Source organism: Leucoraja erinacea, chromosome 15, assembly GCF_028641065.1.
Source record: "Leucoraja erinacea ecotype New England chromosome 15, Leri_hhj_1, whole genome shotgun sequence".
NCBI lineage: Eukaryota > Metazoa > Chordata > Chondrichthyes > Rajiformes > Rajidae > Leucoraja > Leucoraja erinaceus.
In genome coordinates, this window is record NC_073391.1 from 18,622,975 (window position 1) to 18,648,414 (window position 25,440).

The 25,440-nt window shown below is 42.6% G+C and overlaps 1 protein-coding gene across 1 annotated transcript in view; it reads right to left on the bottom strand.

Annotated features, from left to right (window-relative positions):
• LOC129704006 (uncharacterized) overlaps positions 1 to 25,440 on the bottom strand; it is a 234,455-nt gene that overhangs the window by 139,917 nt on the left and 69,098 nt on the right. Inside the window, exon 6 of the mRNA XM_055646803.1 lies at positions 5,618 to 5,764. Within this exon, the coding sequence (XP_055502778.1) occupies positions 5,618 to 5,764 (147 nt within the window). The remainder of the gene's footprint in view (positions 1 to 5,617; positions 5,765 to 25,440) is intronic.

A 25,440-nucleotide genomic window follows, 5' to 3' on the forward strand; every position in this document is an offset into this window, starting at 1 on the left:
ACCAATGAACTGGCCCTCAACTACCTTCTGTGGCAGAGAATTCACAGCACATCCAGTACCTGAATCCAAACGACCAAGCCACCACATATTTTGTTCATCTTTATCAGATTAACATTGCTTCCTTTCTTAATCTTCCTACTTATTCAGAAATCAGAAATCATTTCGGACCATACTAGATTTTAACATTTCAGTTGTACACTTCCCAATATTTGGCAAACCTTTCATCCTGAGAAAGGTTTAATATCGAGAAATATATTTAAGGTGAGAGGAAAGACTTTTAAAAGGGTTCTGATGGGTAAGGTTTTTGTAAAAAGCGAGAGGTTGATACGTGGAACATGCCGCCAAAGGAGGTGGATGAATCAGGCACAATTACTATGTTGAAGAGTCATTTAGACAAACAAGGCAGAGAGGATACGGTCAATCTGGATACAGATAGTTAAAAAAGTTGACATGGACGTGATGAGCCCTTCTCATTTCTGAGCTGTACAACTTAGTGACTTGACTTTAAGACAAATATATCTCAAGCTAAACTGCTGGGGATTCAGGCATTTTTTAAACCACGTGAAATGTTAGGTTCCAGGCAAACTTAAACATGAGCTATATATATTACTGAGATTTCACCCTCCATAAATATCAGGTTGAGTTTAGTGGTAGAGATCTTGTCATTTTTTCAGATGTAGGGTCAGTTTACATCCCTCAAATGATGGATGGGTGTGTTTTATTTTATGTTAAATGCACACTCATCGTCTAACCTTGCAAACTATAATTGCTTTCCCATCACCCAGCACATTAATTTATGTTTAAATGGAGATACAAGAGACTGCAGATGCTGGAATTTTCAGCAAAAAAAAAGTTTCACGTCGCGACCCTCCTTCAGATCTGACCAAAAATGTTGTCTGCCTGTCTATTCCCTCCACAGATCCACTGAGTTCCTCCAGCATTGTTGTTTGCACATATATTTAAGTCCAGCATTTTCATTTCAAGATCACGCACTGATTTCTACAAATGCCAATTCTACAAAAGCTCATCAGACTCTTGAGTCCAGCTCCCTGCCCGTAATTTACTGGATTGGTGTCAGGGATTCCAGGGAGATGCTAACTGCATTTCGTTGTTTCTGTACTGTACACTGACAATGACAATTAAAGTTGAATCTGAATCAGAGGTCAGCCCTCGTGGTCGAGAGACCCAAGTTCAAATCCCATTGTGGCCACTGGGGAATTTAATTCCAAATAGTAAATCTGCAATAAAAGAGAACTAGATTGTGGCAGCAATATCAGCAGATTGATCAATGTTCTTCTGTGCTGGAATTCTGCTTAAAATAAGAATGAAACTTTGAAGTTTTCTAGAAACAATTGTTTTCACTGATGTATGAAATAAAGGAAACAAAGCGCCATTTATTTTTTTTAATGTAATTCTAAAACTATTTTCAATTTACAATGAATTAGACAATGATTTCTGTTGTAAATATTAATTGAATCGTATTATGTTTCACATGAAAAATATCTTAATCATCCATTATGTCCCAACAGATTGTAAACTGCATTGCAATTTACTAAATGTGTAGGAAGAAACTGCTGGTTTACATTGAATGTTGACACAAAATGCTGGTTTACTGGGTTGCTAACTCTCACACATTGAGCGTGAGAGTCACGCATTTCACAAAATTCACACGCTCTCCACAAATTTCTCACGCTCAAAGATCTGCAGGTGCTGGAAGTTCAAATAAAGCAAAAATTGTTTTAGAGGTGAGTAAAAACCATGAGGGGGATATATAAGGTGAATGCATAGTCTTTTCCCCGGGATATGTGATTCAAGAGCTAGAGGGCATTGGTTTAAAGCTATCGGCCCGCGGGATGATTTTGGGGAAAAAAAGGTAGTTTAGTTTTTCCCGTGCAGATGGCATGATAGATGAGACATGCCAGTGGTCCCAGCACCAACCCCCCTCCCCCTTGGGGGAGTAGTGGGAAACGTTCCCCGGGCATCACCAAGTCTCTGCTCACTCCAGATGTTGTCGCCGCTTCACTGACACACACACACACTGGCACACACAGGTTTCAAGGGATGTGGGCCAAATGAGGATAAATGAGACTAGTTTAGATGGGGGATCTTGATCTGCATGAACAAGTTGGGATGAAGGGCCTGTTTCCATGCTATAAAACTATGACACATTGTAGAAAGGGTCCAATTGCTCTGGAGAGGATCCAGGGGCGAGTTATGAGGATGTTGGCAGGGCTGGAATTTTGTTTTCACTTTGAAAAAGATTTGATAACTGGGATTGTATTCTATGCAGCAATGGAGGTGAAGAAAAGTTGAGGTGAATAATATTATGAGAATAGGACCTGTTTTGCTTAACAAAGAGTGTAGGAGGGAACTGCAGATGCTGGTTTAAACTGAAGATAGACACTAAAAACTAGAAAAACTCAGCAGGACAGGCAGCATCTCTGGAGTGAAAGAATGGGTGATGCTTCGGGTCGAGACCTTCAGACTGAAGAGGTTGAAAACCCACCATAAAACACAATGACTGGAGATGTGTGTTATTCAACTAAGGGCAGAAATCAGGATCATGTGTTCATCTTTATTGACGTGACACCATAATAAATATATTACAGAAAAAATAATTTAATGGGGTGGCACGGTGGTGCAGCGGTAGAGTTGCTGCCTTACTACCACATGGGTTTTCTCTGGATATTCCGGTTTCTCCCACATCCGAAAGAAGTGCAGGTTAATTGGCTTCTGTAAATTGTCCCTGGCATGTAGGATGGAACTGGTGTATGATAGATTGCTGGACTTGGTGGCCTGAAGGGCCTTTTTCCATATATATGTTTCACATATATATCTTAATTTCATTGAACCATTATATGATTGAATAAGTGGCATTATTTTCATCTTGTTTCTATGGTCAAAAGGTAAGGTTGATTGATTTATTTGTGTGATGGAAGTCCGACTTTTGTTTCACTGTTTTTTTTAAAATCTGATTTCCATACATGAATATAGTCATTCATGTGTTGCACCCATTGATCAGAGCCTGGCTCTACTGTGGAATGTAATTAGGAATGTAATTTAGCCTAACCTTATTCATACCTAATCCAATTTCAAGCATAAATGTTGCATTCAAGTGTAAGTTAAAAGACTCGCTACAGTATGCACCAGATTGCACAATTTCAAGCTGAAAAATGCAAAAGCTCCCTACAGTGGGAGGTAGCTCCCTACAGTTCCCCACACCCTCCCCCCTCGTTCGCTACGCTACACTCCCTCGCAATTTCTCACTCTCAACTCTCACCCAAAGTTGGCAGCCCTGGTATTAGCAGCGGGTCAAACAGCATATCTGGAGAAAAGGAATAGGTGGTGTTTCGAGTCATAGTCATAGAGTGATACAGTGTGGAAACAGGCCCTTCGGTCCAACTTGCCCACATGGGCCACCAAAGTCCCGGCTACACTAGTCCCACACTTGCCAGCGCTTGGTCCATATCCCTCCAAACCTGTCCTATCCATGTACCTGTCTGTTTCTTAAACAATGGGATAGTCCCAGCTTCAACTACCTCTTCTGAAAAAGTTACCCCTGGGATTCCTATTATGTCTTTTGCCCCTTCACCTTAAACCTTTACTCTGGTCCTCAATTCCCCAACTCTGGGCAAGAGACTCTGCGCAACTATCCGATCTATTCCTCTCATGATTTTGTACAGACTTCGAGACCCTTCTTCAGACTGACAGTCTGGGGAGAGGGAAACTAGAGGTCTGCAAAGGTACAGAACAAATCAGAGCAGGCACCGATGACCAAGTAAAGGTGGAGCCCACAATGGACCATTGTTGGCTGTGGAAGTGGTGATAATGAAATTCTCTATGTTGATTCCTTAAGCCTGTTCAATGCACTTTCACAGAACCTCGACATCTTCCAGTGGCTTGGTGTATTCAATTGAATCTGGCTATTCATTGTCAGAAATACTGGTAAACACAGGCACAGGAATGTGTCAGAAGAAATATTTGTGTAGTCTAGCTTTGAAAGCTGCTTCAATCAATTGGCAAAGCTACAGCATAACACAAGAGTCCGAGCCTAAAATCACACAATCACAATGCTGATGCAACACTTGGAAATATGAGTCTTCATTGATTGACCTCTTCTGTACCCAGAGACAGTACGACCGACATCCCCCCCGTCTACACTGCCTTTGATGGGCTCATATCCCTCTGAACCTATCCTTTCCATGTACCTGTCTAAGTGTTTCATAAATGTTGCGATAGTACCTGCCACAACTACCTCCTCCAGCACCTCATCCCATACACCTACTACCATTTGTGTAAAAAACATACCCCTCAGGTTCCTAATAAATCTTTTCCCCTTCACCTTAAACCTATGTGTCCACAGGTTCTCGATTCCCCTCCTCTGGGCAAGAGGCTCTGTGCATATACCTGATTTATTCCTCTCATGATTTTGTACACTTTTATAAGATCATGCCTCAACCTCCTGTACTCCAGGAATAGAGACCTAACCTGCTCAACTTCTCTCTAAAGCTCAGGTCCTTGAGTCTGGGCAACATCCTCGTAAATCTTCTCTGCACCCTTTCCAGCTTGTCAACATCTTTCCTATAACATGGTGCCCAGAACTGAATGCAATACTCTAAAAGAAGGTAAAGCGGATTAAACAACATCTGGAAGACATCAGTCTAAAAAAGAGTCTCAACCCGAAATGTCACACATTCCTTCTATCCAGATATGCACTCTGTCCCGCTGAGTTACTCCAAAATTTTGTGTCTATCTTCTGGAAAACAAACACAGGGCACCAAGTCAAAAATCTGCCGAAGCTGGGAATCTGCAATAAAAGCAGAACTGCAAACACTCCTCTAGTCAGGCAGCACCTGTGGATATCAACAGGATTTATAGGATTTCATTGAAGATCATTCACCTGTAACGTTTCATTCTCTGCAACTGCTAACCTGCTGAGTATTTCCAGTTGCTCACAATCTCTGTGGGAGTGTTAGCAGTCGATCAACCCATGTCTTCCCTGTTTCTGCTCTTGTGCCCTCTCTTGCCCCTCCTCCAGGCTCTGTCCGTGGCCCATGTTGCTATTGCAGGAGAGGTGGACCTCATTGCTGCCCCCAAGTCTAATACCTCCTCATGGACTGAACTCAGCCCTTCCTTCAACGTTTCAAGGAAGACTGGATCAGGATTGTCTGCCATTCGGTGTAACATTTTTCCACTCTGACCCTCAACACTGACGCATTATTCCACTCTCAAATGCCAACTCTGGATACACACACACACTTCCAGCAACAACACTCATAAACAGCATTGTCTCCTCATCATCTGTTCCCAAGCCAAGGACAATGTGAGTAGTTACTGTAGCCATACACTTGACCTGTATAAACAAACCCAAAAGAGGGTTTGTTTTAATCAAACACATGTTCTGTGTAATCACATATGTTTTTACTGCATTTCTTTTCATATTTTACTTTTGTTGATCTGAGAATTGCACAATTAATGATTTGGCTTTGCACGTGAAATGAATTGCAATTGAGTGGTTGGCAATTATGAACTATGCTGTTGAAAATCAACAAATACAAGCCAACACATTTCTCAGCTTCAGGTTTAATTCTCTAAGTATTATGCATTGTTGCCTTACCTTAATGATATTTTCTCAGGGCGTTTCTGGAGAACTTGAGCATGGTCCAGTGGCTTGGTGTAGTCAGGGTGCTGTGGAGGATGGGGAGCAACAGGTTCGATTTGTGGCGCTGAAACCAATCTGTTCTTTTTAGAAGGCAAAGATAGACTGGAAAACAAAAAAATCAAAATTGTATCAGGATAAATGTTCATGCAGCGTAGTGGTGAAAATGAACTCACTGCATTGTTAAATCTGCATCATAGGGAAGATAATTTTCAAACACGTTTCACGTTCACTTCACACAAATCTAGAAATGTGGAGCAGAAAAATCAATATCTTTAAGACAAACATGTCAATATCTCTAATGTATGGAAATCTTTTCCCCTTCAAATTCTGATTGAACCTGTTGTCCATTTTTTAACAGTCTCTTGTCTCAAATTAACAATGCTTGTGTATTTTTGAATCTCATAGTTTCTTATAACATAGAACTGTACAGCACAGGATCTAGCCCCTTGGCCCTGAATGTGAGTGCCAAACATCATGCTAAACTGATCTCATCTGCCACCACATGACCCATTTCCCTTCTTAATCTGCATGTTAATGTGTCTATCCAAAAGCTTAAACAGCGCTATAGTATCTGCCTCCATCCCTGGCAGCACGTTCCAGGCACCAACTAACCTCTGTGTAAAAAAAACTTGCCCTGCACATCTCCTTTACACTCTTCTGCAACCAACTTTAGAAATAATAAATACTGAAGCTATTATTACATGTTCTGGAGTCCATTCAGCCTTTCAGCCTGAGGAATAGTTAATACCATTTCTACAGCTATATGATTGGGAGTTCAGGCTGCTCTTAATATGTTTTTGCTCTTGTTGATGAACTCCGATATAATCTAACCAGCAATTCTCAACCTTCCTGAATGAAAGCTTTACTTATTCACACTCTGTAAAATATGCATTCCTCCTCATAAATGCCTGATGATGTCAAGGCTTACCCCATTAAGGGAATTGCTGTATTTATTTATTGCAGACTCTCTAATTAATCACCAATATTATTAAAGTCTCAATGATTACTCCACCCCCAATTTTCAGCCCCCAACCCCTACATCTCTGCTCCCATAATTTATGCCATGTCTCACGGCATCCCAGGTTGCAAGCCACCAATCTCAATAATCCTCCAATATCAGATTTGTCTCAGTACGGCAACCTTGCCCCTGAAGCATGGTATCAGTTTCAGCTATTCTCCACTACACCCAGTGTGCTGAACAATACTAATCCCGTGCGGTAGAAATGTTTCTCAGTCACAAGTGCTAAACATGCAAGATATTAAGAAAATGCATTGTATGCTGCTTCCAAAATTTGTTTCTAAGACTAAGGAGTTAGTGGTGGACTTTAGGAGGGGAGGGACACCCCTGTTCCCCTGTCTCCATCAATGGTGTGGATGTGCAGTTTACCAAGGATTGCCTCGGAGTGCACCTGGACAGTAAAATGGACTGGTCCAGGAACACTGACGCCCTGTACAAGAAGGGACAGTGCCGCCGCCTGTACTTTTTGATAAGGCTCCACTCCTTCAACGCCTGCAGTAAGATACTGCAGATGTTCTATCAATCGGTGGTAGCCAATGCCATCTTCTTCGCTGTTGTGTGCTGGGGCAGCAGCGCAAAGGCCGCGGACGCCAATAGGATTCACAAACTCACCAGGAAAGCTGGCTCCTGGAAAGCTGGGGGCAGAGGTGGATTCAGGGGAGGTGGTCTTGGAGGGGAGTATGCTCCTCAAACTGCGGAGCTTCTTGGACAATGCAGCTCACCCCCTCCAAGATACACTGGTCAACCTAAAGGGTCAACCTGCGGGGACCTAATTTGCGAGTGTAGAAGAGTTTAGGAGAGAATGAAAAAGTGTCATGGCCGTGTTGTAAGTTATTGGGGCAAATCCTCCAAAATTATGGAAGAACTCGGATAAGGACATGGATATTTTAAAAGGACAGATTTGCTGGTTGCAACGGAAAAAAACCCCAATCCACAGAAAGAAGCAGTTTCAAGTTTCAAACCTGTCTGGCCTGTGGACTTGGGCATCACACAACTTTGCGAATGATGTGGACAGGAAAGGCTGAGACGGAGATAACGAGATTATCTTGGATACACAAAGGAAGGAACCAAGCCTCAGCAGACGGTGGTAAACAGGCCAGCACAAGCACAATCACCATCTTGGATGACCCATCCATCGAGACAATAGGAGCCCATCCAGGCGATGGGATAACGATCAGGCTGAGGGATCATGACATCAGCAAACCCCTTATCATCGGAAGCCTATTGTTCATGCCAGATCGAAACTGGGAATCATCAAAAGAACCATTTTATCCAGAGGACCACCTGGGGGTTTCAAAGGAAGCTCAGGTATAAAAACAGGAGTCAAGACAGAACTCTTTCTCTTTTTGCTCTGCTGGACAGCTCGTGGGCCTGTATCAACCTAGCTGTGAGTATCCCGGTGACCTGGTGAAATTCCCGAAATAGGATAGAGGTTGAGAAGATAAAGGGGAAAGGGGGGGGGGTAAAATTGTGTAAAGTAAGTTTTACGACGTGCCCGATAGTTTTCCGTCCACAGTCTTAGTTTAAAGCATAAGTTTAGCCACGTATTATGTAGTGTTGGTGAGATTCAATTTCTCATTGTTTAATAAAGCCTGTAAATTTTAGACTTGCTTTGAGTCCATCTTGGTTTCTGTTTTCTCTCATCAGCACACTCTGGTCAATTCAACCTTTTTATCATATCCCACCATAATTCCGAGGTCTAGAACCCAGGGGAATCCCTTTTGTTGTATTCTCTCTCTTGGAAACCGCTCGAGTGGAGTGGTGGCCGTTTGACCCTCTGACAAGGGAGAGAATAACTCGGGCAGTTGGGCCCGAAGTGGAGTAAAGGGAAACGCAAAACCCCTACAGTGTTGTATCGCCGAAGTAGAACATCTCCTTCGACCTTCCTCGACTATGTAGAGAACCTCCTACAAATATCATGAAGTCCTCCTTCGACCATGTAGAAGACCTCCTTCAATCTCCTTCGACTATGTTGAAGACTAGGTTTGACTAGCTTCGGGAAAATTGGACACTGAATAGTGGACAGTGAAGACAACCTCCTTCGATCTCCTTTGACCTCCTTCGATTATGTTGAAGACTATCTATGACTATCTTCGATTACTTTTAACTACCCTTGATTACCTTTGATTGCCTACAATTACCTACGAATAACATGCCGACTTACTTCGACTAAACCTACGAGTAACAAAAATATCGATTTTTTTCCATGGTGACCTTTTTTTACTCGCGAACATTTTTCAGCAGCATGCTAAAAAAAACTCCTCGACCTAACTGAGACCTCGAGTACGCGGGGACTACTCTCGAGCATGAGGAAGAGTTACAAAGACCTCCTATGACCTCGTGTCGACCCTGCTGCGAGTATGAGTCGAGGGCAAACTCTTCTAAACTCACAAATGAAGTCCCCTTAAGGAGTACCTTCAGCCACAGACTGGGTCCAACAAGATGCAGTACAGAATGCCACAGGAGATGCTTTTTCCCTATGGCTATCAAACTGAATAAACTCCTACCGTTTCTGCCATGGGATAGACTGACTCTCCTTCACGTTTCATGCATCTTGTGTTTTATGACAGTTGGCAGATCAATTTCCCTCCTGGGATAAATAAAGTTCTATCGTATTGCATTGAAATCAATGGAACTGGATTTCTGAAGCAACATGCAGAGCACATACAATGCACAGGATTGTACATTTGACCAACCCTTTTCGTCAAACACTTCCACTCGGTCTGCCATGGCCTGCTTGATTTTCCCGTTGCTAACCACCATTTTAACTCCCCTTCCCTAACCAAACTTTTTATCCTGGGCCTCCTCCATTGCCAGAGTGAGGCCACACACAAACTGGAGGATACCACCTCGTATTCCACTTCAGTAGCCAACCATCTAATGATTATGAACAATTAATTCTCCAATTTTAAGCAACTAATTTCAACATCCCCCCCCCACCCCCTTTATTTTCTCCTCTCTTTCCTGTGCCCCACTTGGATGTGTATCTATTTCTTTCACTATCCCGCCCCATTTCCCTTCCCTCATTCTCTTCCACCTATATACCTCCCTCTGGCTTCACATCTTATGCCTCTTCTCTCCTTATCCCACAACCTTTGGTCGTCTTGCCCTTTTGGGTCTTTGTCCACCCATCTGCCAATCAAAACCCCACTCACCTGTACCCACCTATCACTTGCCTGGTTTGGTGCCGCCCTCACCTCTCTTCCTGCTATCTCCCCTCAACCGCAATCAGTCTGAAGGAGATCTCGACCCAAAACGTTGCCCAAATATGTCCACCAGAAGTGGTGCCTGACCCTTTTGGGCTGAGTTACTCCAGCACTTTGTGTCTTCTGTTGTACATTTATCACTTGCTTGTGGGATATTGATTTGCCTCCATTGACTGCGACATTTCATTACAACCGGAAGTACAAATTAATATTATTTCATGCGTGATAAAATGGAATTGTAAATTGCAAAAGATTCATTCCGGTATATAAAAAAATAATTTTCCCCCTTTATCTCTAGCAATGACATCTGGCTCAACAATAATTCTATGAGTTATTGACTGTGATATCACCTTGTTTGAAGTTTTAACAATACATTTTGTTTGTTTGGTCATTGTTTGAGCATGTTACAAGCAAATGCTAACGTCCTGAAATAATGACAAACCCAACAAAATAAGTTTGCTGGAGACTCAAAATATCGCAGATCCAGGAATCTTGAGCAAAATACAAACTGCTGGAGATCTCAGCAGATCAGCCAGGATTAGTGGGGAGAAATGAACAGGTGGTATTTCAACTCATTGTCTATCCATTTCCCTCCACAGATGTTGCCTGACCTGCTGTGCTTTTTTTAGTTTTAGTTTTAGTATAGATACTGCGTGGAAACAGGCCCTTCAGCCCACCGAGTCCATGCTGACCAGCAATCACCTGTACACTCGTTCTATCCTACACACTAGGGACAATTTACAGAAGCCAATTAACCTACGAACCTGTATGCCTTTGGAATGTGGGAGGAAACCAGAACACCCGGAGACAACACACGCGGTCACAGGGTAAACATACAAATTCTATACAGACAGTACTCATAGTCAGGATTAAACTTAGATCTCTGGCACTGTAAGGCAGCAACTCTACTGCTGCGCCACTTCAGCAGTTTTTTTTTGTGCCAAATAATTTGACAAGTAATTCTTTTGTGGAATAAGGTACAAATTGGCTTGACCACAGCACTTCAAATACGTTCATTGAGTTGAGGCACTTTGAAACATCCTTCTGCTGCACTCTCAGTAACTTATTTGTACTCTGCAAATAAAAATCTATAAACTGTTCCCACAATTAAAACAGAGAACTGTTTCCCTGTGTCCTCTCTTTCTGGACCACATTTTTGCAAAGTTTCATCAACAGTCCCAATGGAGTAGTGCTTATAATGGGTAGGAAAGAACTGCAGATGCTGGTTTAAATCGAAGGTAGACACAAAATGCTGGAGTAACTCTGCGGGTCAGGGAGCATCTCTGGAGAGAAGAAATGGGTGACATGCGCTGGCATGGTGGCCGAGAGAAGGGCAATGCTGCGTGAGTGAAAAGTACAAAAGCTTATGATTATCGGTAAACAATCATTCATATCTTTAGCTGAAGCAACATTAAAGGACTTGAAGATGGTCATAGCAAATAATCCATTTAGTCTACATAGCAAACTGAAATAGGAAAAGCCCACTGAAAAGTATATTTGAAAGAAGTAGGCAAGCCTTGTCTTCACACAAGCTGCCAGCCAGCGACATGGGAGTTATCAGTGGTGCAGTATTAGTGCTACTATCTCAGGTTCCAGCGCTGGCTGTGTGGTCGAACGGAGATGAGAGGGAAACACTATTTTCCTCCCACAGTCAGCCAGTTGATGGATGATTTGTCTGTGTAAATATTCCCTATATGCGATTTGCTTCAGAGGGTAAGCCATGTCGAACGGAGACGAGGAAACACTTTTCCTCACAGAGAGTGGTGAGTCTGTGGAATTCTTTGCCTCAGAGGGCGGTGGAGACAGGTTCTCTGGATGCTTTCAAGAGAGAGCTAGGTAGGGCTTAAAATAGCAGAGTCAGGGGATATGGGGAGAAGGCAGGAACTGTTTAGGGATGATCAGCCATGTGTTGGCTGGAAGGGCCGAATAGCCTACTCCTGTACCTATTGTCTATTGTCTATTGTCTAAATTTATGGGATTACATAGGGTGGCAGCATACAATGGGCTGAATGACCCCCTTAGTGTCATGAGAAAAATATGAGAAATTAAATCAAATATGAGCCTTTATCTGTCTTTCATCTTGGATGTCATTCTATTGCTCACATTAAAAATCAACACATTTTTTTAATATCTCAAATCCCTCTCAAAGGTCAGGACATCTATAATATTATCTGAATCTCACCTTGCCTCAATGGACCTGATCCCGAATCCTTCATCCATCCCTTTGTTAGTATTGACTTTACAATACCATTCCACACCTGGACAACCTCTCTCACTCTGCCCAACATTAAATCAAGTATTACTGTTCACAACCTAACTCCCCACTGTTCTTTTCACTGGTACACTGGTGTCCATTTTAGTAAAGCATTGATTTGAAGATTCTCTGTTCACCCCATTCCACATGTGCAATCTCATCTAATCCCATAAACTTCTTCAACTACCATTGATGACCATATTTTCACTGCCCAGATTAATTTGCTTGTGAATTCCTTACTCACACCTTCCTATCTAACTAGTTCCTTCTTTGAAATGCTTCCTACAAAGTTTTTCTTGGACCAAACCTAGCTTCTTTGTGGGTAGAAACAAGGAACTTCAGATGCTGGTTTACACAAAAGCACACAAAGTGCTGGAGTAACTTAGCAGTTCAAGCAGTGGATCAGGAAGAAGGGTCCCGACCCAAAACGTCACCTATCCAGGAAGAAAGGTCTTGACCCAAAATGTCACCTATCCACATTCACCAGAGGTGCTGCTTAACTCTACTGCTACTTTACTTTGTGTCCTTTTAGCTTATTTTCATCTGTACTCATAATGTGGCTCAGTATCAGAATATGTATAATAAAGCTACATTTTATTCCTGTCTTCATGTTTTAGTGCTACATTTTATTCCTCACAGGATGTGAAAAATACTATATAAATGCAAATTCTTGCAGATCATCATTCTCAAAGGAGGTTGCCAGCTTGGAAATAAAGGCATTATCTTCAAAACTTGGGTAATTGGTGATTGGAAATTGTTGCAGAAGAATTTGAAATTCATTGCATCCACTTCGTCGGACATGCAGCAAAAAAAAACTCGACAATTAACTCGAAAGCTGCTTTGTTCTCTGTCTGAAACTAAAGGGAGTGAAAGACCACATGCCATAAACCTTTCAAATTCTTATGTCATTGGGCGACTGAAAATCAATTAATTGTCCAAAGGGGACACTCTATTGCATTTCATCAGCAAGCTCCTATACCGATCCTCTGGAGCTTCTTCATTGCAATATACTGTAAAGCACTTCTGGCTCAAAAGGGAATATCATGACCACAGCCCGAATATCACCAAAATTGCTGGTGAGAATCAAATAAACTCTTGTTATTTTACTCTCAATCAGATCATTACGAATCATTACCATGGAAATAAATGACCATGGGCCTTTCTGAACCTGAAACAAAAACTAAATGTTTGGCTCAGAATCCTTCTGTGAAAAGAGTTATCACAGTGCAGTCAAAACAAGAAACAGCAGGTTGCCAGTCGATCTGGAAATTCCTGACTTTAAGAACAATCCAGCCATGTACTGCAGTTTTCTAAAACCCAGAACCAGAAACCCCAATAGGCAATGGCACTGTTTTATAGAACATTACTTTGGCATCAATATTAATTTTAAATCTATGGATCTATAATTAATTAGAAAAATCACAACCAAGTTGGGTTTTTTTTAACAGGTAATGTGATCAAATTTCATTTGTTGGCTTTAACACACAGGAGAAATCTTTAAGTCAATGACCTGTGTGAAATCCTTCTTTCATATCACCTTCACCATTTCTAAATCCTCTATCATGGTGAGACCTGCATCAGCACTGTAAGAACCAGTATTTAACCTAACATGCGTCAGTGATGAAAGGCCAAGGTGAAGTAATGACTTTCTTGTGTCTAGAATCATCATTTGTTTCCACTTCTTTAAGTCTCTCAGAAGATGGACTGCATTGCTACACATTTCTACAAATGCACCATAAAAATCATCCGTCAGCTGTATGTCAGCTGTATGACAGCTTGAGATGGCAACTGCTACCCTCAAGACGGCAAGAAATTACAGAGTTGTGGATTCAGCCCAATCCATCACACAAATCCATCCTCAACCACCTCCTAACCCTCCCCGCCCCCCGACCTCCACTATGTCCACCTATCATTTCCTCTGGAAAGCAGTCAACATATTCAAGGACCACTCACACCCCAGTCATCTTTTTTCTCCCTTCCCAGGCAGAAGATACAAAAGTTTGAAAGCTATCGCGATCTGAAATGTCACCTGTCCATTCCCTCCCAAATGCTGCCATAACCACTGATGTTCCACCAGCACTTTGTGCTTTGCCTAAGGTTCTTGCATCTCCCCACCAACCACGTTATGTCCTCGTTTTTTTTTTATTTGCACTTTCCTTGTAGCTGTAACACTATATTCTGTATTCTGTGTATTTTCACTTTTGTACTACCTGATGTACATTTGTCTGGTATGATGTCCATGGATAGCAGGCAAAACAATATTTTTCACCCCATCTCAGTACACGTGACAATAATAAACATCAATATCAGTGCGCTTGCATCACCAACAACACCGTACTGTCCACAAATCAATGTAGTGTACTTATTGGACCAGGGAATCCAGATGTTTCAACAGCAGGATAAAAGATCCAATAAAATCAACGATGGAACGTTGGTGATGTCTGCCTGTAATTACAATCCACATGGGTCAATTTATTGGATGCAGACATTTATAAAATTAATTCTTGCTACCAAAAGGCTGACAGAGTGATGGTGGCCAGGTTGTTTACACTCAGCAAGTGTCAACTACCAGGAAAACTGCCTTAACCATCATTGCTGTCAGTAAAATCACCTCCACAAACACAGATGCCTCTCTACAAGCACAGGTCTGCAAGAAGTGAAAGGCTTGTTTAATTGTGTTGCTTTATCCCATTCAGTTCAAAGCAGCTTTCTGTCCATTTATAAAACAATTCAATGATATAGAATCTTTGATCATTTCTTTCATTACATGGAAATGTCTGCAAATTGAATGTCATGTTTCTGTTCACCGCAGCTGTCAGGAGTTCTGCAAGGGTCGGCGCTGGGGCTACTTCTCTTCACGTTGTATATTAATGATTTGGATAAGGGGATTGAAGGCTTTCTGGCCAAGTTTGCAGATGATACTAAGATAGGTGGAGGGGCAGGCAGTGCAGAGGAAGCAAGGACTGCAGAAGGATTTGGACAGGTTAGGAGAATGGGCAGAGAATAGGCAGATTAAATTCAGTATAGCAAAGTGTGGAGTCGTGCAGTTTTGTAATAAAGTATAAAGGCATAGATTATTTTCGAAATGGAAAGAGAATCCAGAAATCGGAGGTGCAAAGGGAGCTGGGACAACTGGTGCAGAACTCCCAAAAAGTTAATTTGCAAGTCGAATAAGTAGTAAGGAAGGCAAATTCAATGCTAGCATTTATATTAAGGGGACTGGAATATAAAAACAGAGATGTAATGCTGAGGCTCTTTATAAGGTGTTGGTCAAGCAGCATTTGGAGTACTGTGAGCAAATTTGGGCCCCTTATCTGAGGAAGGATGTGCTGGCTCTGGAGAGAGTTCAGAGGAGGTTTACAAGAGTGATTCCATGAAAGAAAAAAAAAAAAAAAATGAAATGGTTATTGTCATTGTCAGTGTAGGACAGAGACGAAATGTTTAATGAAAGACACAGGGCGTCGCGGGCCTGCCGCCACATTCGTGGGTGAAGTGTCTTAGACAAACGACAGTATGCACTCCAAGGGGATTTGAACCGGCTACCTTCCGGTCGCCAGCCGAACTCTTAGCCCATTGTGCTATCTGTCGCCCTGAGAGTGGGTTAGCATATGGTGAGTGTTTAATAGCACTGGGCCTCCACTCGTTGGAGTTTAGAAGGTTGAGGGGGGAATCTCATTGAAACTTACAGAATAATGAAAGGTATAGATAGAGTGATTGTGGAAAGGATGTTTCCACTGGTGGGAGAGTCTAGGACCATAGGTCATAATCTCAGAATTAAAGGGCGCTCTTTTAAAAATGAGGTAAGGGGGAACTTCTTTAGTCAGAGGGTAGTTAATCTGTGGAACTCATTGCCACAGAGGGTTGTGGAGGCCAAGTCAGTGGATATTTTTAAGGCAGAGACAGACAAATTCTTGATTGGAACGAGTGTCAAGGGTTTTGGGGAAAAGGCAGGAAAATGGGATTAGGTGGCAGAGATCAGCCATGATTGAATGACTCAATGGACCGAATGGCCTAATTCTACTGCTATAACTTGTGAACTTGGGAAAACAAAGACTGCAGATGCTGGCATCTAGAGCAATACAAATCTGCTGGAGGAACTCAACGTGTCAGTTAGCATCTGTGGAGGGAAATAGACAAATGACTTTCCAGAAGACCCTTCATCTGGACTGGCAAAATGAACAGTTGAAATATCCATTTCCCTCCACAAATACTGCCTGATCTGCTGAGTTCATCCAGAAGATTGTTTGCCACCACAAAAGCTTAGAAAGGTCAGACAGCATCTATGGAGGTACACAAAAATGCTGGAGAAACTCAGCGGGTGCAGCAGCATCTATGGAGCGAAGGAAATAGGTGGCGTTTCGGGCCAAAACCCTTCTTCAGACTGATGGGGGGTGGGGGGGGGAGAAGGCAGGAAAAAGGGAGGAGGAGGAGCCCGAGGGCGGGGGGATGGGAGGAGACAGCTCGAGGGTTAAGGAAGGGGAGGAGACAGCAAGGGCTAGCAAAATTGGGAGAATTCAATGTTCATGCCACACGGACGCAAGCAACCCAGGCGGAATATGAGGTGCTGTTCCTCCAATTTCCGGTGTTGCTCACTCTGGTAATGGAGGAGACCCAGGACAGAGAGGTCGGATTGGGAATGTGAGGGGGAGTTGAAGTGCTGAGCCACCGGGAGTTCAGGTAGGTTATTGCGGACTGAGCGGAGGTGTTCGGCGAAACGATCGCCCAACCTCCGCTTAGTCTCACCGATGTAAATCAGCTGACATCTAGAGCAGCGGATGCAGTAGATGAGGTTGGAGGAGATACAGGTGAACCTTTGTCGCACCTGGAACGATTGCTTGGGTCCTTGAATGGAGTCGAGGGGGGAGGTGAAGGGACAGGTGTTGCATTTCTTGCGATTGCAACGGAAAGTGCCCGGGGAAGGGGTGGTACGGGAGGGAAGGGAAGAATTGACAAGGGAGTTGCGGAGGGAGCGTTCTTTGCGGAAGGCAGACATGGGGGGGAGATGGGAAGATGTGGCGAGTGGTGGGGTCACGTTGAAGGTGGCGGAAATGGAGAAGGATTATTTGTTGTATTTGCCAGCTGGTGGGGTGAAAGGTGAGGACTAGGGGGACTCTGCCCTTGTTGCGAGTGCGGGGATGGGGAGAGAGAGCAGTGTTGCGGGGTATGGACGAGACCCTGGTGCGAGCCTCATCTAAGGTGACATTTTGGGTCGAGACCACACCCGGAGTATTGTGTGCAGTTTTGGTCCCCTAATTTGAGGAAGGACATTCTTGCTATTGAGGGAGTGCAGGTTAATTCCCGGGATGGTGGGACTGTCATATACTGAGAGAATGGAGCGGCTGGGCTCGTATACTCTGGAGTTTAGAAGGATGAGAGGTAATCTTTTTGAAACATATAAGATTATTAAGGGTTTGGACACGCTAGAGGCAGGAAACATGTTCCCGATGTTGGGGGAGTCCAGAACCAGGGGCCACAGTTTCAGAATAAGGCACAAGCCATTTAGAACAGAGATGCGGAAACACTTTTTCGCACAGCGAGTTGTGAGTCTGTGGAATTCTCTGCCGCAGAGGGCAGTGGAGGCCGGTTCTCTGAATACTTTCAAGAGAGAGCTAGATAGGGCTCTTAAAGATAGCAGAGTCAGGGGATATGGGGAGAAAGCAGGAACGGGGTACTGATTGGGGATGATCAGCCATGATCATATTGAATGGCGGTGCTGGCTCGAAGGGCTGAATGGCCTACTCCTGCACCTATTGTCTATTGTCTATAGAGACCCTTCTTCAGACTGTCGGGTCTGAAGAAGGGTCTCGACCCAAAACATCACATATTCTTTTTCTCTAGAGATGCTGCCTGAACCGCTGAGTTACTCCAGCATTTTGTGTCTATCTTTGGTGCAAACCAGCATCTGCAGTTCCTTCCAACACAACAGCTGAAATATTGGATAGCAATCTTGTTTTGGTGTGCTCATTTGTCATTACATTTTGTGCTAATATTGAAACAGGTCTCCCGTAAATGTACAAAAGGATGCTTAAAACGCATTAGTGTGTCTTACAAGAACTAAAATAGGACCAGGTGTAATCCCCACATAGCACCTCACCATGTACCAGTGGCAGAGCAACCAGACACAAGCAACTGAGGCAGCACGTTGGCACAGCGGTAGACTTGCTGCCTTACAGCGCTTGCAGCGACGGTGATCTGGGTTCGATCCCGACTACAGGTGCTGTCTGTACGGAGTTTGTACGTTCACCCCGTGACTACGTGGCTTTTCTCCGAGATCCTCAGTTTCCTCCCATGCTCCAAAGACGTCCAGGAATGTAGGTAAATTGGTTTGGTAAATGTAAAAATTATCCCTAGTGCATGTAGGGTAGTGCGGGTATCGCTGGTCAGCGTGGAATAGGTGGGCCGAAGGGACTGTTTCCGAGCTGTATCTCTAAACAAAACTGATCGGTAAACTAAACTAAAGCTCAACACACTCAGTACCTCTCAATGGCTGTCCTGGAAGAGAAAGAGACTGCAGGGGGCAGAAACAGGGCTGCCAGAAATATATATATTACTGATGAACCAGTGTAAGGAAGGAAGGCAGGAGGGGTGCTAGATTGTGGGTGACGCTGCAAGGAAGTTTTGGTGCAGGAGACCACGAGGGCAAGCGTTGGAAGAGTACGGTGGAGGTGACAGAGACCAGTGAATGCAAATCACATAATCATTACATGACATCAGAAGAAATGTCATGATCTTATCAGTGACTAATCACCCCATCAACAACCACTAGGGTCAAGCTTGCAAAGTAAGGTGATGAATAGGTTACTCTTATGTTGTTCATCTCCAATACTTAGGCAAAAATAGCATGGATTAGCAGGCAGGCTCGCTAAATCTGGCTATAGGGTGCAGAGACTCCACTTCGCAACCATGGAAGTCTGTGAAAACTGAGCCAGCAAATATAGGTGAGAAGGAGACTGGATCAGATGCTTATGTAGATATGTGGAGCAGTTCAAAGTGTTAAATTGTCTGCCTCTGCTCTTACTTTTGTGCTTTTTACTACAATTTTTGTCAGTGTCTAATGAAAATACTGTCCGAGGGCAGGGTCTCGACCTGAAACATCACCCATTCTTGCTCTCCAGGGATGCTGCTGTCCCTCTGAGTTACTCCAGCATTTTGTGTCTGTCTTCTGATATAATTACGTGCTTCTGATGATGGGAAGCTTTCAGTGCACTAACGTGGCTAAGAACGCAAGCGCCTGGTCCAATTTTACAGCGGGTGCCGTTTCACCAGATATCATTACTAGGGAGTATTATTTAGCTAATTTTCATTAAAAAAAAACACCATTCATTAGAGCTATTATTTCAAAACTACTAGCATCTAAGGACCATTCCAAGATTATATGAAGTTTATGTCAAAGCACATAATTCCTTAACAAAGCTAAATCATTTACTTCCGATTACTTCACATTTTCAGCATCAAATTCCATTTTTGCTGTGTTAAATGCAAAGGCTGCTACAATGTATGAGTGATTTATGTCCTACAGTAAAAATGCAGCAGAATCAGAAGACTGTATGGGTCCACGATTACTCTCTTTTGAAAGCCTACAGATGACACTACAAGAGAAATATATTGGTCCTACGCTCACTTGTTGGTTCTTTCTGCAGAGCGGAAGAGGGAGCCTCACCTCCAAAACCATTTAGTCATCTAACAACTGCTGCCTCTCCTGTTCAGCCAAGGACAATGGACTTCCAAAACTTCCATAGGTTTTAATTAAAACTTGCAGTTATTTCCTATTCATTCTATAAACAAGAAATGTAAACAAAGTGAATCCGCACGGGCTTCATTGTTCTTTTCCAAATATCCCGCTGTGTCACCAACAATCCGATTGCTTCCCTTCAGGAATGTTTCACAGACATTCTTTTTCTCCTTGTCCATTATCAGATTAGTCTTTAACTTGCAGGCTGGTAATAAGGGCTCCGGACAAGTCCTTTGCCTGTGGTTTTACCACCAATAAAGTACAACTCCCAGCGAAGTAAAATAAGGCAGATTGCGCTGCTTCTCTGAAGAGTTATCCAGTCGTGGAATTTATCAGTGTAGATTTATTGACCCAGCCAACTTAATGCAGCCAATTCTTTAGTCTCCATGAAATGTATGCGAGACCTAATTCTCTCTGCAGTTACTATTTCATGCTTAAATGCACAGCCAAACTGCTCCCCATAACATGATCAGCCACACTGCACCACTGGGATAAACTTACTGAGGAGTGCTGAAGTATAACAAATCTTTTGAAATAGCCTCATGCTGTCATTCTGCTTTGCTCTTTTAACTATTTGTTACAAGCATGCCAAAACCCCAATGTGCTTACCTTGGGGAAAGTCAGCCAGATATGCTGTAATTGAAATTGTCTTCTGACAATGGAAGCAGTGAATCTCACAATATGTTTCCCACCAACAGTAAGTAATCCAGTAGCTAATACTCTTAACAATCTGTAAGTGTATGACCATTATAAATAGTGTAAAAGCACACTCACAGTCAATTAACAGTCAGTGAAGTCGACGTTTGGAGCAGCAATTCTTGAATGAAGTGCATTGAAGAGTAACTCACACAAAAGGCCACTAGCTATGAACTGCAGCCTTTCGACAGAAGCTCCTCCTCTGCTGCATTGTCATGAAAGGTCAGCATCTGACTGACAACCAACAAGTGCATTTCAGACATTTGAAACTACTGGGGGTCAGCTACACGAGCCTATACAGTACTCATACAGTGAATCCACCCATTTTAACTTGCGATTCAGAGCTGGAGACGCAGACAAAAAGCCTGCACATACTGTATGATGTAAGGTTCTGCAATTACCCACACGGTATTTACTGGTCTGAATGTTTATATCTGTCACTCTTGGGAGGTTTCAACTGAATCGTTTTACCATTGTCTAAAATTCAAGTTTACCTATTTGATTGGATTCTGTACTGTGATGCATGAAAGTTTGTAAATGTTTTCATTCTTTTTGATCGTAATACACACTGAAACAAAATCCCTCCGATTAAAGCGAACAATGCCAGGAGGGTAATGATCTACCAATGTCGTATCAGCAATCGTAGTTGCATTAGTAATAGTGGGGCAGCTCCTGCCTGCATGGCACTGAGGTGTGACCTCGGCCGCATTCTATAAGTGGTGGGCACAGTGAGGAGGTCAAAGCGAACAGCAAATTCGTACTGAACTCTTCTTAAGTTTGCAACTGAGCTGTTCATTCCAGCAAGGGCATGATTTTTTAAAACTATTTTTTTCTTTTAAAGCTATCACCAAATAAAATTGAACAGCAGATCACTTGTAATGATAAAAAAGATAAGTTGACTTAAGAGTGAAAAAGGTTAGGTTATCCCAGTTTTACGGTATAGGGAACAGTGCAGCTGAGGGATTACTAAAGGAACATTGGAGGAGCAAGATGAAAGCACAGATCAGTCCGCAGTGTTTGCACATACCAACCCTGCCTGATACCTCTGGAAAATGTAGTCGAGGAGGCACATTTTGCTAGTTTCTATAAGCGGTTATTCTGGTGGCCTTTAGTTTAGTTTAGTTTTGAGATACAGCATATAAACAGGCCCTTCGCCCCACCAAATCCAGGCCAACCATCGATCACTTGTTCACACTCTCTATACATAAGGGGCAATTTTACGGAGACCAATTAATCCTGCAAACCCGCACGTTTTGGGGATGTGGGAGGAAACGGTGCATCCAGTGGAAACTCACATGGTCACAGGGAGAAAGTGCAAACTCCAAACAGACAGCGCAGAGGTCAAGATCAAATCTAGGTCTCAGGCACTGTAAAGCCGCTGCTCTACCAGCTGCACCACTGTGCCGCTGTGAGAAATCTTCAATCAATCCCCTCAGTTTTAGACTCCCCAATCCTGGTAAATATGACCATGCACCATATCTATGCACTTCGCGATTTTATATACCTCTATCAGTTCACCTCTCAGCCTCCAGTGCCTTGAGGAAAACAGCCCCAGTCTATCCAGCATCTCTTATAACGTTACCTATCTCCTTCGCTCCATAGATGCTGCTGCACCCGCTGAGTTTCTCTTATAACTCACCCTGGATCCCAAGTGATCTAACCTTCCACACCAGCCTACAGTGTAGGACTTTATTGAAGGCCTCGCTAAAGTCCATGTAGAGAATATCTGTTGCCCTCTGACCAGCCTATGGAATTGGTTTGAACGTAGACCAGTGATATGCATGATTGATAAAAGGTTTACTGGATTCCAACTTTTCATATACATCGATACACACGTGAAATTAGACTGAAAAAGACTGCGGTCTCAGAGTGCAAGCAAAATGCAATAGCAAACTCTGCAGGATGGGTGAAAAGAAAATGTGTGTTAAACTCAGGTGTTCAGTGAATATTGCCATCTCTAAGGGGGTGGCATTCCTCGTCGATCCTCTTTGTTACCTCTTTAAAAATCTCAAACAGATTTGTGAGGCAGGGTTGCCCGCACACAAAGTGTTCAGCTGTTTCATGGGTGGGGCTTGTTCTGGTAAGGATCGGGAATGCTCCTGTCAAGAATACGACACCAGAACAACTGCAGTAGATAAATCCATACTTACAGCAAAGGCCCAAGCCAAGGGCAGGAAACTCACCACAAGAAAGAAAACACGATAACTAAATGCATTCAGGCACTGGAAAAAATACAGAGTAATCACTGACCTGATGGGAATAACTCAGCAGGGACAAGGATTTAAATGTTGGCCTTCCTGCTCACTGCATAGTTAGGGTGGTGATGTGATCGTTTTAGAGTTAACCCCACTCATCAGAAATATGTTTGTTCAGATGTTCATTTGAAAATATCTGCATCCACTCAGCAATTCAAGTACCCTGCACTTGCACAAGTAAAGTATGAATTAAATTGAGTAGAAACAGAACTCTGGTCCTGATCAGCCAAAATGTTCAAAGTGAATCAATGGAAAGAATGGAAACCTCGACCATCCTCAAATTTCCAGTGGTTTGTTTCATTTAATGTATTTTGCCGATACACCTTGAACCAATTTCTTGGACAGCATTGCCAGTATCCATCAAGGATGTTTACTTTTCACGAATATTATCCCCCATTTAAAAGAAGGTACCTTAGTTGTTCAAATGATAGGGAGATGTGTGTGGTTAATGCCATGACTGATCATGTTGACCCACAAAATATTTAATTAGCAAGCCAATACATATCTTGAAAGACAAGATTGATAAGCTGGACATGCACAAGCTATCACCTCCAGAAGGTGCAGAAAAGAAAGTCAGTTCTGGGCGCATTAATGAGGTCAAGTTTGGAGATGAAAAGAGGTTGTGGAGGGACATCAGAACAACTTAGTTAAAGGAGGTTGGCAATATTCATTAAGTACCCGAGTTTAACCTCTATTTGATTTCCTCTTCACCCATCTTACAGAATTATCAATTGCATTTTGCTTACACTCTCGAAGACCACAGAGTCAAAATTAGCAATATGACGATAAAAATCAATAAGCAGGCAGAGGTAGAATGGAGTCAGTTAAATCTCTCAGCCCAGTTCTTGAAAATCTCCGTCTGGCATTTTGCTTTGAAATTAACGAGGGTTCTGTAATCATGGTTCCCCTGCTGAATGTACGATAGTTTGCAAATCTCTCCGCAGCTACAATCAAGAATGCGGATTCAGTCTCAAATCCGTAGGTTAAATAGTAGGAGTTGGTGGCATGAAGAAACAATGTACTTTGTTTTTATAGTTTGGGGAAATTGGTCTATCGCCCAATGATAAGAGGCTGGTGTTTGTTACTGTGCCAAATTATGTTTATCATCAAGTTGCATTATTTCACACTTGACTGGGAAACCTTCCCCCCCGGCAGAGCTAGATCTGCAACAAGTATCAGTACATTGTGGAAGATGAGGTTAGAAAGCTCCTCGAAATTCTTGAGTATGACACAAGGGCAAATAAGTAAAGAGCTTTAATCTTAAGCAAAAAATGCAAATCCACCAGAAGAGGTACAGCAAAAGAAATAACAAATCATATCTTCATCGTATAATTTTGTAGTAAGACAAATCCTAACTCCAGATTACTGACTGTTTTACTGTCAGCCATTTGATCTGTTACAGCAATCGGTGAACAGCTGTAAAGACTGCAACAGGCCTCATAAAAAGTATCATAAAACATTCTCTGAAAGTTGTATTCACCATGGAGCATTTAATGTTAAAAATTTTGTTACGCCCTGTTAAGGTCTGAAAATTCATAATGGTATTCATTGTCAGCATTTGGATCTGCAGGTTAGATACTGAACAAACAGATACGGCAACCTGGGTTGGATCCCGACCACGGGTGCTGTCTGTACGGAGTTTGTACATTCTCCCCGTGACCACCTGGGTTTTCTCTGAGATCTTCGGTGGCCTCCCACATTCCAAACACTTACAGGTTTGTAGGTTAATTGGCTTGGTGTAAGTGTAAATTGTCCCTCGCGTGTCTAGGTTAGTGTTAGTGTGCAGGGATCGCTGGTCGGTGCAGACTCGGTGTGCCGAAGGGCTTGTTTCCGCGCTATATCTCTAAAATAAACTAGACTTCTCAAAGCTTCCGCAACAGCATCTCCCAGAGATGGCATCTCCACTGTGTGGAAGTTCAAGGAAAACATAGAAACCTGCAGTTCACTTCCCACACCAGTACAGTAATACACCAAATGTGTTGTTGTGAACAAATACTGGAACATCCTCCCAATAACACTGCGAGAACAGCTTCACAAGGGTGGCAGTAGTTCAAGAAGGTAACGCATCACGACCTTCTCAAAGACACTAAATACAACCATTGTCAATGACAACTACGTCCTGTGGAATGAATGAAAAATTGTGTAACCTTAATTCTGCACAGCCACAAATGTAGAAATTGGTTCGGACTATTTTTATAGTTCACAAATAGAACCACAGATTAGCAAGTAAAGTTTTATGCTTCAGTTCCTTTAACCAAGATGTAAACATCAATAGAAACTATCTGTCCATGAGAAAATATATATAAAGTGGGACAAAAAAAATAACTTTGGACATGGGTCCTCCAAAAGTAAATTTCTGAAGAAAAATGTTGACATTAAAAATCGTCGGCTTTTTATATGTTTTTAAATTTTTGAAAAGTAACTACAAATAAGATTAAAAATTAAGACTGATGACAATAAAGCAAATATGCAGGAAATCCCTGCAGCTACTACAAGACTATCCCAATATCTGCTGAATGACTTTGGCTGACTGATGGCGACACACTTTTCAACATTTGTGTGTAGCAAAAGTAACAATGGTTTTAGATTAAAAAATTAACATAATTGCAGTTGTTGG